The sequence below is a fragment of the Vanacampus margaritifer genome, chromosome 18 (assembly GCF_051991255.1).
Source record: "Vanacampus margaritifer isolate UIUO_Vmar chromosome 18, RoL_Vmar_1.0, whole genome shotgun sequence".
In the NCBI taxonomy this organism is placed as follows: domain Eukaryota; kingdom Metazoa; phylum Chordata; class Actinopteri; order Syngnathiformes; family Syngnathidae; genus Vanacampus; species Vanacampus margaritifer.
In genome coordinates, this window is record NC_135449.1 from 16330207 (window position 1) to 16348245 (window position 18039).

General features: G+C 40.4%; 1 protein-coding gene across 1 annotated transcript; it reads right to left on the bottom strand.

Annotated features, from left to right (window-relative positions):
* Positions 1-9500: 9500 nt before the first annotated feature.
* Positions 9501-16433, bottom strand: LOC144037897 (zinc finger BED domain-containing protein 4-like). Its single transcript, XM_077549778.1, has 8 exons — positions 11840-16433; positions 11630-11747; positions 11371-11507; positions 10844-11287; positions 10693-10758; positions 10247-10629; positions 9977-10137; positions 9501-9826 (listed from the first exon to the last, which is right to left on the bottom strand). The coding sequence occupies exons 1-8, from the start codon at positions 11912-11914 to the stop codon at positions 9507-9509; spliced, it is 1704 nt and encodes a 567-aa protein (XP_077405904.1). The 5' UTR covers positions 11915-16433; the 3' UTR covers positions 9501-9506.
* Between the last annotated feature and the right edge of the window lie 1606 nt (positions 16434-18039).

Here is an 18039-nt window from a genome sequence, read left to right on the forward strand (position 1 = left end):
ATGTGAACCCGTACATCTTGAGGTGGTATCACTCCTTCCTGACAAAGCGCACACAGCAAGTCAGGGTCAACAGCTCCCTCTCGGAACCCAGATTGATAAGCACAGGCGCCCCACAGGGCTGCGTCAGCTCCCCGGTCCTCTTCACATTGTACACAAATGATTGTGTAACATCACACCCTGAGAACTTTATCATTAAGTTCTCTGATGACACAGCTATCGTCAGCTTGCTGCAGGCCGGCGGTAGCCCACTGGACTATTTCTCAGAAATAGAGAAATTTGTCCAGTGGTGTGACCGGAATCATCTTGTGCTCAATGTGGGGAAGACAGAGGAGGTGGTATTTGATCCAAAAACTGTGGGTGACAACGGGCCAGTCGTCATTAAAGGCAATCACATCAGCCAGGTGGGTTCATACAGGTATCTGGGAGTCCACATTGACAACACACTCAGCTGGAGGGTACACGTTGGAAGTCTCTGCTCCAAACTCCAACAGCGTCTCTATTTCCTATGCAGACTGAGGGTCTATGGAGTGGAGCACAGGATCATGCTGTTGTTCTGCCGGGCTGCATTGGAAAGTATCATCAGATACGGCATTACGGCCTGGTACGGCAATCTGACTGTGCAGTCAAGGTCACAGATTGCCGGTCTGGTGCGGACTGCCATGAAGATCATGGGGGTCGGGAATCATCCTTCCCTACAGATGCTTTATGAGCAGTCCGTCACCAGACTGGCACAGAAAATTGTTACTGACCCGACTCACATTCTGCATCATGAGTTCCAGCTACTGCCTTCCGGCAGGAGATTCAGGGCCCCCAGAACCAGGCTGAACCGCTACAAGAACTCATTCCTGCCGACATCCATCAAATTACTTAATAACCGACATTAACTAAGTGGTGCAATATATATATATAGGAGTGTGTGTGTATTATTTATTTTAATTATCTCTCTCTATTCTGTTGTTTTTCTCACTGTAAACTACTGCTGCACTTCTTATTTAATTTTGATTTTATCTCTTTCTATTCTGTTGTTTTTTCCTTACTGTAAACTGCAGCTGGACGGAGTCCAGGAAAAAGTTCCCCACGGGGAATATAAAAGTATATCGTATCGTATCGTAAACCAACAGATCGAATCTACCTCTTTCAATGCTAGTTTAACGTCATCAAAACACAGCAATCAGTGCATGTATTCCCTATAAAATTAAAAATGGAAGCGGGAATCTGAAAAAAAAATGCAACGTGGGCCCCCCTTACAACTGGCTCCCTACTAGAGGGAGGGGCCAGGGATTTTGGCTGCAGTTTGGGTGGGTGAACGTCAAAGGCAGAGACCTTGGTGATCCAATTCTCCAAGAAGCTGTTTTGAGGAACGTCCTCTGGCAGGGGAGGAGCCTTTGCTGATGTGAAATGTTGAGGGGGGCAGGAAGGACAGCTACCTTACGCCCCCCCGTTTCATTATGACCACGATCCGACCCTCTCCACTCACCCAATTTTCACCAAGTAAGGCCACAAAAATCTTTGTTAAAAGAGAGGACCAATGTTTTGCGTACATTGGGTGGGCACTAAGCCTCCATAGTGTGCTCAGTTGTCCTACAACTACTGATGCATTTAAGTTAAACAAAGACGTTGGAATTTTTACCTCCATGTCAGCATATATGCATATGAATTAGAGGTGTCACAACAAGTTGATTAATCAACAACTATTTGATTATCAAATGAATTGCTAATTCTTTAATGCCCCAATGCTCCATCTCAGCTTCTCAACAATAAGTAAATATTAGCATAATTATGTGGTCCCCATGAAAGTTGAGTGATTAATATATTTGTGCTGAATCAAAATAAAATAATTGCTTTTACTTTGAAAAACAATGATCAACATTTTTGACACATTTTAGTCATGTTAATGGTCATTACCATTTATGCCAAAACAGTAACTGAATCATAAATAACGTAGGTGTGTTTGAGCAAAGTCAACTTGAACTGTTTTTGAATAAAGGGATGATTTTTTTTTAAATCTAATTAATCTATTAATTAACAGATTAATCAATTATTAAAGCGACACACGACTTAATGTTTCTTCTTCTTCATTCTATGAGGCAGTATGTATGAACATTAAAAGCGCAAACAACAATGTAATTTGATCCCCTGAAAAAAGGTTTAAAACCATTAGGTAGCAAAATAATGACGTACCCTGTATGTGGACATATTGGACATTTTTGTCCAATTCACGTCATCGCTGTGACGTATTGCATGAATCAACACGGCACTGTTCATTTTGGACTTGTTTCGTGGTCTGTTTTGCAATGAAAATTCCCATTTTTTATTCTTTTGTTTTGTTTTATTTATTTTTCCCGGCTCCATCCCGGAACCATGTTTACCAACCCATTGTAAATATTTACAGCAGATACATTGCAGCCACAATACAACCTTATCACGACTGCCTTGCATGTTACATCAAATGTCCAAACAGAAATAGAGCCAGACAATATTTTCTATTCTTACAGGAACAGCAATACATGTTATCAATGCAAGCGTATAAACAAAAGTTAACCTTGGCAGTGTCAGCAAGTGATGACGAGGCATTTGGCTACTCCAGCAGCGCCGTTTGTAATCTTTTTCTTCCGGTCAACAAACCTGATCAGAACTGCCGGTGGTCGTGTCCCCCCCAGTTGGAAGCGAAAAACACACCTGAATGTGTGCTGGATCCACAATTAATCCCAAATCTCTGAGTCGAGTTGTTACTTGCTGTTCCACAATCTCGCTCGCTGAAGCTTGGTCAGAATCAACTGTACTTGTGCCGGCCGCAGCTCTCGCCGGAGTGCCGCGGCGCCGTTTAATCTGGATACCTGTAACTATCACGTTGATACGAAGATTCTGTTCCAAATCATCCACTTTATGTTTCAAGGCGACAATACGTTAATCTTTTTCTTGTGTCTCTTTTCAACTGGTGAATTTCCTGCAGAAGTGGCTTAATGCTCTTTTTTCATTTCAAGTATTTCGGTGACCATTTCTTTGAGTTTTGCAAGAGAAGATTTTATCTCCTCAGTTTCGTCAGCTCTTTTTCCGGCAGGCATATTGCAACAATGTAGTTAAAAATCCCAATGTCAACAAAATAGTTATAAATCACGAGCGAGTGCAGGAGCGAGTACATAAGCGTCCTTCCTCGACAGATGCGTCCCTGTATTTATTTATTTAGATGGCACTTCTGCGGAAGAGGATTAGGGCCAATGAAGAGGAAAAAAAAGGTTGGCAGGATTCTGACTTTAAAGTCAGAATTCTAACTTTATTCTCAGAATTTTGACTTTAAACTGAGAATTCTGACTTTAATCTCAGAATTCTGACTTTAAACCGCGGATATTAGTAGGACTAATAAAGTGAGAATCCTGAGATCAAAGTGAGAATTCTGACAATAAAGTGAGAATCCTGCCAAACTTTTTTTCTCTCTCTTCACTGGCCCTAATTCTCCTCCCACTTCTAATCATTTCAGGTTTGATTATTGTTTTATTGCAAAAGTGACTGGTGAACACAGCCCAGCTGTACAGTGGTGTACAATCGGTCCATTTCGGCGCCATACAGTATATACGAGAACCGTGACTGATTGTCCCCAAAATGAATGACTACATGTGCACACATGTGCTAGTGATCTGTTGACAGGGGACCATAGAAGGTAACAAATTGTTTTATATTACTTTCAGTCAAATACATTTCTAATTTTAACAATAAATATTTACAAGACTGTGGAAACACACATAAACACACAGTATTCATATGTGTACAGTAGATGAATATGAACTCTCCTTCCATCCTCTAATGAGGCCAATATTAAGAGCATTTAAAAGACTGCTGTTCCAGGACATTAGCATTAATGTTTCTGATGATGGTACACAAGTCAAATGTCAATGGTGGAGCCTGGCTCAGTCTAATGACTGAGACAGGGGATCACTTTAATGAGTGGATACCAATTAATTCTGACCTGCTGATCTTTGGCAGCTCCCCTGTGATCCACCAGACATGAGAGAGTCATTCCAAAAATAAAATAGCCATTTCTTTTTGGAGAGAAATTGGTGGCGTTTGGTACCTTTGCTCCCCTACATAAGTATTGGAACAGTGAGCACCTTTATTTAGTTTGTGTTTAACTTGTGTGAAAAAAATAAATACAGTAGAATTTAAAAATAAGTTTGAATGACATTTGATTATTAAGAAATTACATAAAATAACGCAGCAATATTTTTGTGCCTAGCGCAAGTCTAAATGTGAATGGGAATAGTTTTCTTTTAGCATTTTCGTAGATGGGTGGAGTTAGAAATTGGCGTTTGCACCATTGTGGGACGAAACACAGCTGACCCACCCTCATTCGCTTTAAATTCAGCACAGGTGAGGTGCGTGGTCTACATGGCGGAAGCTTGACAGTTTTTTATGATTGCATAATACACTAAAAATAAAGGAATTACTGTACATAATTATCAACACCTTACACTCAAGGCGCAAAAAGTTGGACCAGATTTTTACCGCTATAAACACAAAGTAAGCCTCACACTTTTTGCAGAACAGTATACGCAGTGATTTGCATTAAATACATTTGCATACATTAGACACAGACGCACATCATAATGTCATTTCCTTGAAATTCCAAAGCACACGTTTTCAAAGTCCGAGCCCTGTTTTCTAATTTTGTGCTGAAGCAATTGTAAAGAAAAAAGAAAAAATATTCATAGCAACCATAAAAAAACGTAATGTACGACACCGTATTAGGGCCATGTATAAATATATATTTTTTAGAGGGTGGGGGCAATATTCAGAGAAAAAAAAGACTCAGTAACTTACGATCAATACACGTAGCGTAGCTATAGTCTAATGTGAGGATTCGTTTGGTGGTTAATGGGACACTGTTTATAAAATGAAAAGGCAGGATGGAGATGGATTTATTCTTATTTTAAACTTTACTCGTCATACACGGCAGCGAGAGGGACAACACTTCCTGATCCCCTATCAGCTGACTAATACTAACCAATCAGAAGCTAGCATACTTTAGGTAAATGCAAGTGAATGACGGAGAGCAGCAGATTCGACACATCAACTTAGCTACTTGTACAAAAAAATACCAAAATGTATGAATGTGTAAATAATAATTCTGGAAACATAAAGGTACAAGTAAATACTTATTTGAACAAATTAACTTAAATGCTTGATCCTCAGGGTGTGGACCTTCCAAAGTGAGGCATCTTTGTCGCTGGCAGCACCCAACGCTTCAAAGAGCGAATGCTTAATGATATGGTTAATCTCTGCTAAAGCAATTACTATCTCCTTATTTGAAAACCCGACTGAAAAGTATTGGCACAAACACCCGAGTACTACGCTACGTGTATTTCTCATAAATTTCTGAGATTTTTTCTCGCAAATATGCCACTTCATAAAGTGGCAAATTTGCGAGGTATTTTTCTCGGAATATTGACCCCACCCTCTAAAAAATATATATTTATGTGTGGCCCTAATACGCCGTGGTAGTAATGGACTCTTGTTTTGAAAGAGCAATAAAGATAATCAGTCTGCTTTCATGCAGGATGACATGAATTACAGAAGATTTACTGCCGAGAGACTGAAATTTGAAACACAAGCTATTTAAACGATAAATCGATTATCAAAATAATTAGAAATGCTTTACAGTAATAATTACAAGGATTCTTCTCACCATTGTTTCATCCGAGTTGCCCTGTAAAGTAGCGGTCAGTCTCAATAGAGAAAAGAGCCACCTACACTGAATTACCAAGAAAAACAGAAACCACCCACGGCCCCAAAAAGAAAGAAAATCTGCTGGCCAAACAGTCAGACATCTCCCACATGGTCAGCTTGAGCATGTGTGTGTGTGTGTGTGTGTGTGTGCTTGCGTCATAGGGGAAGGAGTGGTAGGGGGATGGAGGACTGTTGGGAGGAGTGGGGGGTTTTGGCAATTTGGGGTGACAGTGGAAACTACTGCATGTGGGTGGACACTGACAGACCCTGACAGACATAATGGCATCCAAACAATATACGACAACATCAAGCAAAAGAAAGCAGGGCAAAGATGTTCATTTTTTATTTGCTGTATGTCTTTCCATGCCATCCTCATGTTGGCACCACTTAATTTTCTTTTATAGGGTTTAGGTAACTTTTTATTTCTTCAGTTTTGAAGTGCGTTTAAAACTGAAAGGTTCATAATAATACAGTAGTATGATCTCTACAGACATTTCAATTTACTGGAGTTGGAAGATACTTAAGGGTGTGTTCTATGGAGGACCAAAACTGCCTAAATGAAAAATAAATAAATAACAACGGATATAAAAAATATAATTAAAAAAATAATTACAAAAATATATAAATTCAAATAAAAACAAACAAAATATTTATCCATAAATAAATAAATAAAAGTAAAAATAAATACAAAAATAAAAACCGAGATTCAAAAAATAAAAATATAAAAATAAATGTCGAAATAAATGCAAAAATAAACTAATAAATAGTAGTTTTGTATTTATTTCAACATTTATTTTTATATTTATATTTATTTTTTGAATCTTGTTTTTATATTTTTGTATTTTTTTTTGCTTTTATTTATTTATTTATTCATGGATATATTTATTTTTTCATTTATATTTTTTTAATTAAAATGTTCAATTATACTTTTATATCCATTTATTTATTGATTTATTTAGTCATTTATTTATTTTTAATTTTGGCAGTTTTGGTCCTCCATAGTGTTCAACTTAAAGAACACAGATGCTGCTACTGATGCTGTATTGTACAGTATTTTGTTTTATAATATGCTTACAATTTGTTTTTCTCTTCAAATATGTTTGTGAGTTAGTCAAATTAGGTGTTTTAATCTGTTATAATGTGTTAAAGCATGTGGGAGGGGTAAAACTAGTTAATACAATATTTTTTATTTGGCCTCTGAGCCTCTATCCAGCCTGTTTCCATATTTTCCTCCACCAGATAACGATGTACATGAAACTAAAAGCAATTTTCTCTTATCATTTCATTCATTTATTTACAAAACACAAATCGTTATGTAAAAACACAATATTATGAATGAAAGATTAATAAGAATACAATAAAACAGCTACCTATTAGATAAATAACTACAATTCAAAATAGTAGTGCAGACAGTTTTCAAAGAATTGAACAAAGTGGAATTAATTACAATTAATAATTTATTTATGGTAAATTGGAAAGAAGTTGAAGTAATGTTCTTATTGTCTTTGCGTGATAGTACATTCATTTATATCCTGCAGTTCCTTATAAAATAAAATGCATAAATAAAGTCTAATTACTGTACAGTATAGCAAATTTGTGTTTTTCTTTCAGTCCAAAAACTTCAGGAGCCCTGGTGACATCGAGAAGAAAGACGAAACATTTTAATTACAAGTTGAACTATCCTGCAGATTGGGGGCTAAATTGAGCAGAAAAATAGTAGCACACCGAGGGATTGTGTTTGCAGCAGAGAAATGTTGATTGATCTTCTGATGAAGAAGCTGGAGGGGAGCGTGGCCCCCGCTGCTTTCCACCCCCGGATGACTCTGGAGCTCTTGCTGAAATACAAGACTGGTAATCGAGCGGCCGGCCGGCGTGGTGTGGGCGTGCCGAGTGTTGGGCCATCAAACCCCAAAGACCATATCAATAACGCAACAACCCCTCTTTTCTTTTTTGTCTAATCTGATCACTTGATCTTTTTTGTCTTTTGTATTTTTATTTTTTATTTTTACACTCTCTTTGACTCTATTCCTCCCTTTCTTTCATTTAGTCTTTTCTATTATTTTGTTGTTTTTTTCCTATTCTTGCTTTTCCTTCTGTCAAAGTAATTCTGCTCACTCCCTGCCTGCATATTTACTGTATCCCCAATTCTATCCCCTTGCTTCCATAGAGGTTATGCTGAACCCATTTAGGCTGCGTTCACACTGCAGCTCAAGAGAGAGGAGAGAGTGCTTGGAAGGGAAACTACTGGCACGTCTGTGAAAATATATACAAAGCTGTTTTCAGTAACAGTGTTACATTTTTATTTGTCTTTAATTTAATCACAATTCAAACATGAAGCATGAAGTTGACATGTGGTGATAGTAGAAATTCAGCCCTGTAGACGGTTCAGCGCGAACGACGATGACGCAACGTCATCTTCGGTAAACATCTCAATGAAATTAGTAGGTTGAGAAGTATCATTTCCCGCAAATTACCTCTTCCAACCTTGCTACTCTGGCGACATGAGATGAAAAAATAAGTCAGACGGATTTCTGTTGCTGTTTGTAAACAGCACATTCAAAACTGATGCACGAGGAAGCCGAGGACATTAGCCAATCAGGAGCGAATGTAAAAACGGTGCACCAACCAGGAGCGCGGGCGTTCGCACAGCTGAATTTGCATAATGATGCAGACAAGACATATGAATCGAACTCCTAACACGTCCACGAAAACAGTCCACCAATCTGTAGCGTGCGTTGGCACAGCTAAATTTGCATATGGCACTAATAAAAGACGCTTGCCTCAGTGGCTAGGCTGGCGGCAATATTAACTTCCGTGAACACTGCAACGTGACGTCGTTGTTTTGGGTGTACGCCACTAGACATGAGTTCTTTGCGCATGCGAGTCGCATCACGGGCACGTTGCATTCACATTAGATGTTGCATTTGTTTTTGTAATGTGAACGGTACATAAAAAGATCGGATTCGCCAAAAAATCCGAATTGGGCATCACGCCCTGCAGTGTGAGTTAGTCGACAAAGAACCAAAGTTTGTCACCTTGACCTTAAGTCAAAATGCCACATGCCTCACTTACTAAATTTCAATCTGTGATTTCTGATTACAGAAGCGTATCACATTCACTTAGGGAAAAAAAATCCTGTTTTTCTGATAAATTTTTGGGGGGAGCTTTTTTTTGTGTGTGTTTTTTTTCCAGTTTTTCTGAAAAAAATTTTTTTTTTCAGTTTTACTGCATTTTTTTCTGTCATGAGAAAATATTCTTGAAAAAGGGGGAAATATTTAGAAAAACAGGAGGAAAATTACTCTGAAAAACAGAAAAAAAATTTGGAAAAATGGGGGGAAATGTTTTTTTGTTTTAAATGGGAAAAAAATATTATTTTTTTTACTACCTCTGAACTACCTACTACAAGTACCTTGTTGCAGACTCACTAATGGCGGAACTTTCCCGTATGCAATACCCTTCCGTAGAAACTTAACTGTTAGCTTACTAACCGCCGATCGATAGACATGTTCGTTAGTGATGGGAAAATGAAGCATCATGAAGCAATGAGGCCTTCCATCCAAATGCTTCGCTCCTGGGCCGAAGCATCATGAGGCTTCATTTGCTCTATTGCGCCATCATGTGGACAATAAATGTCATGACAGACAGAGTGATTAAAATGATACCATAGATTTGATGGGGTCAAAAGGGCAGGGAGTTGTGATGTGAATGAATGTGCGTGTGGTACTTGAAAGAATGATTGCTCTATTTGTTTTTTTAGACATTTACATATAAACAAGGAACACATTTCATTCATTTTTATTTAGGAAAATTAGCATTTCCAAAGTTTTGGGCTTCAAACGGTTTCTTCTTTTACAAAGGAGTTCTCCTGCTTTCGAAAATATTCTTTCGCAAGGGACGGATGAGGCCGGGGTACAGAGGAATGTAATTGCAAGTTTGTAGAGGTTTGGGTAGAGATGTTTGTGCACCTCCCAGTAGTCCAGAGGGTTTGACACCCTGCTTATGTTCGGTTCCCCCAGGTAAGTGTGGACCTCCACAGTCGCATCTGCATCACTCTGGGTCCTCCTCTGCATGACTGTGTGGTCCAATCGCCGCCACAGTTTGTCACCTAAGACACAACAAACAGACTAACAGCCAACAGGCAGTTCTGGCTGCCCATCGTAGAGATGGGAGCAAAATAATGCCTTATCCCACAATAATGCACTGCCGCTCATTTCCCATTGCTCAATTAACACCATTAGAATGTGTCGAATATTACCTTGCGCCACAGGCTGGGAAGCTTCTGATGTGTCCGGTTGTGTTGATGAAGAGGAGGAGGGGGAAGATGCCCTTTGCCGGATCACTGTCGCACATTCCGCTGTGAGCCTCCTCTCAGACTCTTTTGCTTTATGGGGGCTAAAGAAGCCTATCTTCTTGTACCTGCAAATGACAATGAGACTCATTGCAGTTGTGAACTGTTCAACAAGAGGCAGTTGCTCATTTGTTGGTACTAGTAGACAGATGAGAAAAACAGACAACCGATACAAACCTGGGATCCAGCAGTGTTGCCAGTGACATGATGCTCATGGCTTGGAGTTTGCAGAGCTTGTCCCTCAGTTGCTTTTTAAGACACTCAGCCATTGCTTTGCTCTGCTCCATTTGTATGGCTCCCATGTCATCCTCCAAGGTGTGGTGCAGCATGGCCAAAAGTGGTATGACCTTGGACCCAGACACTCTCCTCTCCTCTGAGAGCTCTACGGTGGCATCATTGAATGGGGACAGCACCTGCAGACTCTCAGAAATGAGCCTCAACTCTTGGGATGTGAGTGGGGTAATGTCAGTGTCAAGGCCTGCCAGGGCTGCTCCTACGGCTTCCCTGAGGTTGTACATGCGCTGCAGCATGTGGAAGGTGCTGTTCCAGCGTGTCTCCACCTGAAAATAAAAGGTCATTATTGTTTGAAAGGAGAGTGGAAGCAGTTATGGATGTCAAGTTACCTCTTGAATGAGCTTCAGCACAGGCTCTGTAGGCTTCATTTGCTCCTGCACCTGTGTCAGCCTTGTCTATAAAAAAATAAAATGGGAAACAAAACATTATTAAAGTCATTCAGCATTAATTTGAATACTGCTGTGTAATAAAGGAATTCACCTTTGCAGTCGTACTGCTTTTGAAGTATCCAACTATACTCCTACACTGAAGACGGATTTCAGACAGCTCAGTGTTCTCTGCCAGAGCCTTCTTCACTATGAGATTTAATGTGTGAAGGTGTCTGGCACATGCAGCCATGTTGGCTGCACCATCTGTCACAAGGCACGTAACTTTGGTGGCAATACCCCATTGTGCCATGAGTGCCGATTTAACGGCAGCCATGTTCTCAGCTGTATGGCGGTCAGGGAAATGGAGCACACCTAACACAGCTGAGTGCAGAGAGGTTTGCTCATCAATGAAATGACAAGTGACTGCCAGGTATGCATCTGTGTTGATGCTGGTCCACAAGTCTGCTGTAATGCTCACTGCAGAGGACCTTGCCACAAGCTCTTTGGCCTTCTCCTTTGCCTGCTGGTACCTCTCCTCCACCATGGCTTTCAATGTCTAAAGGAAAGGAGTAATAACACTATTGGAAGAGCAGTTATGGGGGGAATAGGGAATAATGATTCATGTGCTCTCATACACACCTGCCTGGTGGGGAGAACATATGTAGGGTCGAAAGCTTGGATAAGCTTCCTGAACCCTGTGTCCTCCACAAAACTGAAGGGCTGGCAATCTTCGATGACCATGTTGATCAATGCCTCCTCCACTGCATTCTTATCTACTGCAATTTAACAGAAACAGATTAGGCCTATTAATGATAGATGTCATTCATTTAATCTGTCACATTTCAAATATACATGGTGGCTATGCTGTTTTTTCATTGCATGTTGAAAAATGGCTTACCTGGGCGTGGTACTATTGGAGTTGTCTCCTTATTTTCATGCAGGGCCCTATAATGCCTCAACATGGATGAAGTGTTGTCTTGGTACCCAAGTTCTTTGGAACAAAGTTTACACTTCACCTTTTGAAATACCAGCAAGTAGAAGAAAGACATTAAAACGAGGGATACACTGTGTCACAATATATATTCACACTGGTTATTACAATTTGTACCTTTTTAGGAGAGATCTGCTCGAAATGATCCCAGACAGGGGATGTTCTCTTCTTTGTCGTTGCGGGTGCGTCCATTGCAAAGCGAATCCGATTAAGGTTTGAAGATGCGAGTTCGGTGTGTCAGTGTCACCTGGAGCTCATTGTCGTCTCGGTGCGCCATTTTATGTCGAATCACCCGCGAAACTACTGTATGTGTTGGCGATGACGTAGGAAGCCCGTCTCGCGAGGCTTCGGACGTAGCAACGCGTGTTCCGAGGCTTCGGGCGTGGCCACAAGCATTCCGAGGCTTCGGGCGTGGCCACAAGCGTTCCGAGGCTTCTGAACCAACGCGTAACCAACACATGCCTCGATGCGCGCTTTGCAGATTTTTTTTCCCGTTTACTCGGCACACGCATCGGCACCTCGGCACAGTTGGGCACATCACTAATGTTCGTATACTTACCTTAACTGAGCCATTAAATGATATAGTCTGCCATTATTGAGTCCGCAACAAGTCACTTAGAGTTCAGAAGTCAAAAATAAAATTACCCTGAAAAACAAAGCACCATTTTTTTTTGTGAAAAAAAATTGTCACAAAAATACAAATTCCCCCAATTTTACAATTGAATTTTACATTTTATCCCATTAAATAACAGATAAATATTTGTGAAATTATGATACATTTGTAAACATATTTTAACAATCAATATATGTATTTCTAATGGAGTTTTTTTGTAAAAGAAAAGAAATATTGTGTGCTTTTACAGTTACAGTGATTTCATGTTATTTTACATTTGACATGTAAAATCTGAATTCATTTTTGTAAATTAAATGATATTTTTAAAATACAGAATTTTTTTAAAATAAAAAGTAGTTTTTGGTTTTTACAGTGCAGTACCCATATACTGTATAAGAAGTAAAAAATTACTAAATAATGCATTGGAATTGATTGTATTGTATTGTAAATTAAATGATATTTTTAAAATATTCTATAAATTATATTATAATTATTATAAATTTTTAAAAGTAAAATTCTGTTATATATATATATTTTTTTTTACAGTGCATTAAGGGGGGAAAAACACCACAATAGATGAGTCTTTAAGGTTGTTTAGGAAAAAAATTAACGGATAAGAATGCAATTGTGACACGTCTCTGCAGCATCGCGTGGACATCGGGGACAGTGCCTCTGGATTGGCAGACCGGGGTGGTGGTTCCCCTTTTTAAGAAGGGGGACCGGAGGGTGTGTTCCAACTTTAGAGGGATCACACTCCTCAGCCTCCCAGGTAAGGTCTATTCAGGGGTGCTGGAGAGGAGGGTCCGTCGGGAGGTCGAAACTCGGATTCAGGAGGAGCAGTGTGGTTTTCGTCCCGGCCGTGGAACAGTGGACCAGCTCTACATCCTCAGGAGGGTCCTCGAGGGTTCGTGGGAGTTCGCCCAACCAGTCCACATGTGCTTTGTGGACTTGGAGAAGGCGTTTGACCGTGTCCCTCGGAGAATCCTGTGGGGGGTGCTTCGGGAGTATGGGGTACCGAGCCCCCTGATACGGGCTATTCGGTCCCTGTACGACCGATGTCAGAGTTTGGTCCGCATTGCCGGCAGTAAGTCGAATTTGTTTCCTGTGAGGGTTGGACTCCGCCAAGGTTGCCCTTTGTCACCGATTCTGTTCATAACTTTTATGGACAGAATTTCTAGGCGCAGCCGAGGCGTTGAGGGGGTCCGGTTTGGTGGCCTCAGCATTGCATCTCTGCTTTTTGCAGATGATGTGGTGCTGTTGGCTTCTTCAAGCCGTGATCTCCAGCTCTCACTAGAGCGGTTCGCAGCTGAGTGTGAAGCGGTTGGGATGAGGATCAGCATCTCCAAATCTGAGACCATGGTCCTCAGTCTGAAAAGGGTGGAGTGCCCTCTCCGGGTCGGGGATGAGATCCTGCCCCAAGTGGAGGAGTTCAAGTATCTTGGGGTCTTGTTCACGAGTGAGGGTAGGTTAGAGCGGGAGATCGACAGGCGGATCGGTGCAGCGTCTGCAGTGATGCGGACGCTGTATCGGTCCGTTGTAGTGAAGAAGGAGCTGAGCCGAAAGGCAAAGCTCTCAATTTACCGGTCGATCTACGTTCCTGCCCTCACCTATGGTCACGAGCTGTGGGTCGTGACCGAAAGAACAAGATCCCGGATACAAGCAGCCGAAATGAGTTTCCTCCGCAGGGTAGCCGAGCTCTCCCTTAGAGATAGGGTGAGAAGCTCGGTCATCCTGGAGGGACTCAGCGTTGAGCCGCTACTCCTCCATGTTGAGAGGAACCAGTTGAGGTGGCTCGGGCATCTGGTTCGGATGCCTCCTGGACGCCTCCCTGGGGAGGTGTTCCAGGCATGTCCTACCGGCGGGAGGCCCCGGGGACGACCCAGGACACGCTGGAGAGACTACGTCTCTCGGCTGGCCTGGGAACGCCTTGGGATCCCGTCGGAGGAGCTGGCTGAAGTGGCTGGGGAGAGGGAAGTCTGGGCTTCCCTGCTAAAGCTGCTGCCCCCACGACCCGACCCCGGATAAGCGGAAGAAGACGGACGGACGGACGGAAGAATGCAATTGGAATATTAACTACTGATAAAATAAAATTGCTACATTGGGATCCAGAGGTCTTTGTTAAAAATTATGTCATTGTTTTTGTTTGTTTTTCATTTTGCAAAAGTACTATTGGTATCGGTGCTTGGCAGTGACTACTCAAGAGTTAAATACTCGTACGGGTATCGGGCATCTTTATAGGAACTATACATAATAATAACAACAGAAATAAACCATGAACAGACACAGAGTGACAGAAAGCAGGGAACTAATTAATGCTGCATTCAAAGAAGGTGGGAAGTCGTACTTTTCCGACTTCATACCAGGAAGTATGCACGCGAATGCCCATTTGAACTCGTAAAGTTAGGAAGTCCAGAAAAAAAGGACCCCGACTTCACCGGTTTAAATCACTCGACAATGGCAAACCCCGTAGAGACAAAGACCGTGAATGGCAAAACATAATTTACACATATTCTAAACATATTTATCTATTGATTGATTATAACATGAATTATGTTGTTTGAAACTTTATGTTACCCAATGTGATTTCAACTGACTGTTAACCAAAACAACAAACAATTTATCGGAATCATCTTTGTCATTTACATTTGCCGTGAACGCTTTAAGGTCGGAAATGGAAGAATCCAAGTGGGATATTTCCGACTTCCCACCTTTCTTGAATGCAGCATAAATAGAAGATAACTGAGGAGACAATGAGATACACCTGGACAGGACACAAGTGGTTGAGTATGCTGATTGGTAGACACAAGAGTCTATGCTGACGAGGACAGGTGGAAACAATAAAACGAAAAAACGAGTAAGACAGGGCAGGAACACGGAGTGCAAGACAACATGAAACAAATGTAATGTAAAAAAATTCACAAAAACACAAATCGTGAATAATTAACACATACTGATACTGTGTGTCATTGTCATGAATAATGATATTAGTTTCCAAGTATTTCAATGAGTGCCTGAATCGTTCTTGTACAGCAATGCATTTATTATTATTATTTTTGCTGTTTTCTGAGTAGGTTCTGTTAATTATTTCTCCGTCTTCTTTTTCTCCGATAGTCCTTCATATTCTTCACTTCCTCCTGTCCTTCTCTGTTCCATGGTCATTTTATATTCCCATATATGTTGTTTCTATCCTTTATTATTATTATGGGACTGCTGAGCGTAGCAAGCAGCACATATTACTATCCTAGAAAAATGGGTTTATTATTTTTATTTTTTAATCTTCCACCGATTTTTCCGCTTAAATGCGGCCCGTACCGTAGATCGCACCGGGACAAATGAGGTATCAAACGATGCGGCTCGATCTGACTCGGTGCAGCATTACTTTTCTAGGAATTCCGAGTTACCATGGCGACGCAATTCCCCAAAAACTCCCATAGGAAATGAATGGAGAAAGGGGGAACAAATTACAGATCAAGCACCTTTTTCCAAGACACGCTGCGCACGCATACGTTATCCGACCGATACGAATTTTAGCTCATTTTGTAGGAATTTTTCCCATCTTTAGCTCAGTGTCAAAATCTTTTTTAAGGAATGTAAGCTCTCCCCTCTGTGCGGGTTCAAAGACAGTGAGCAAACAGCAGACAAATAGCCTTCTCCCATTGTTGTGTATTGCAAGTGCCAGAGTGGAGCAATTAACTTTAGAGTGGCGGGAACAAATAAATGTACTTCCAAAAGTTTCACTTCAACTCGTCACCATGGGCACAATCTTTGCTCACTAGACATCAAATTCTCACATTTTGTAGTCACGAGTGTCTTCTTTCAGACAAACTAACTTTTATTTGGCTAAGGTGTCATTTAGTACCTTTGTTTTCACTTTATGCGAGGACAAGTCGGACGAACTCGCCTATCTCTTCCATGTTAAATTCAGGCGCCTTTCGCTCTTCATTTCTGATAAATCATAAGTTTTCAACCTGCTCTCATTTGGTCATTTTTCATCCGATTAAAAAAATGAGAACATGCTCGTGTTCCCCAAACCCTTGCCGTTCTAACGAGCCATTTCTTGAATCTGTATCTCGAACCGTTAAGTCGTGAGATGCTTTTGTTCAAGGGGTGCGTCTCTCATACAATCTCAATGGAATGTGGGGCGCGTGACGGCTCCAAGTCAAAAATGTGTGTGCCCTCTTAAAGTGACAGTGAGATATTTTTAGTTTCTGTTGATTATGGTTAACTTCCACATTTCTTGACCGATTTTTGTCGTTTAAATTTTAAACTCTTCAGCTCATTTACATTTTTTTTAAATACATTTTCAGGGACAGTGAGATACTTTTAGTTGATGTTGATTATGGTTAACTTCCACATTTCTTGAGCGATTCCAGTCGTTTAAATTTTAAACTGTTCAGCTCATTTACAAAGTCAAATGTGTGTGCGTGAAAGTGCATTTTTCTTAAAGGGACAGTGAGATATTTTTAGTTGATGTTGATTATGTTTAACTTCCACATTTCTTGAGCGATTCCAGTGGTTTAAATTTTAAACTGTTCAGCTCATTTACAAGAGTCAGCAGTCCCATTCAAAATTTCCGCGGGAATTTTTCTAGTTATTATTATTATATCAGGCACCACATTTTAGTACTTTAGTAATTTATCTTTCAATTTACTTCATAAGCACATACATTCAAATCTTAGCATTCAGCTTTTCAGCATTCCCACACAATTTCTGCAGAAATGGCACTTTGTCTAGTCCCTTATTCTTTTTTCACTTTTTCCCTCTTTTTGTACTATTTCCATCTATTATCCCTAAAATCCTTATTTGTCTCTCTTTTTCTTCCTCAGTCTTACCATCTTCACTGCCCCAAATGATCTCTCCTCCCCTCTCTTATACAGGGCTTTCACTCAAGCCTTGCTTCTCCACCACAATGTGCAAACATTTTTGCATCCGTGGGCGAGACAAGAGAAAAACAGGCCACATTATCTGAGGACGTCCCAAAAGCCCAACCATTTCCTCATCTGACTTACTGGAGGCGGGCAAGAAACATTCTTAGAAATGTGAAACATTCAGATGAGTTTTATTAATGCTGGGTTTTTCAAACACTGTCAGTGTTCTGGAGAAACTTAGAGGCTTTTGTGAAGGCTGAGCTATTGTCAATGGGCTTTGTACACAATCAGCAGCTATGTTCTAATCATGCAACCTTACTTTGGTTTAAACATACTGCTGTGAATGTCCTACTGTACATGTATGTGATGCTTTTTGCTATGTGACAAATGATTGCTACTGATGAGAATTAGAAGAGCGTAAAGACCAAATGTGAGGTAATTTCATAAAATGCCCAAAAGGGTCACAAGTCAAGTACTTAAACATTGTCCAAAAAATAAAGCATGACAAAATAATTTATAGTTTGCATATTTGACAAGATAATTGTTTTTCCAAAGTTAGGGCCTGGCAACCGACAAACTTGGAGGCGATACGTCACACAATGGCAGAGCTCAATACAAAAAGTATACAAAGCCAGTCACAAATGGATTGAGAAAGCAATATGTGGATCTTAAATGACAGAGTGTGAGAGAGAGAAAGTTTGCTTGTGTTATTATAATATTTTTATTATTATTTATTTTTTGTAATAACTGCCCCTGCGCACCATATTACACATTCCCTCCAAAAAGTATTACAATTATAAATATATATATATATATATTATGTCACCTTTAACCCA

Excerpts from the sequence above, each read along its gene's own strand:
- LOC144037897 (XM_077549778.1), bottom strand. The coding sequence starts at position 11,914 with ATGGACGCACCCGCAACGACAAAGAAGAGAACATCCCCTGTCTGGGAT. Across the intron at positions 11,508-11,629 it reads TCCAATAGTACCACGCCCAG|TAGATAAGAATGCAGTGGAG; the intron begins GTAAGCCATTTT and ends GTTAAATTGCAG. Across the intron at positions 9,827-9,976 it reads TTCCCAGCCTGTGGCGCAAG|GTGACAAACTGTGGCGGCGA; the intron begins GTAATATTCGAC and ends GTTGTGTCTTAG.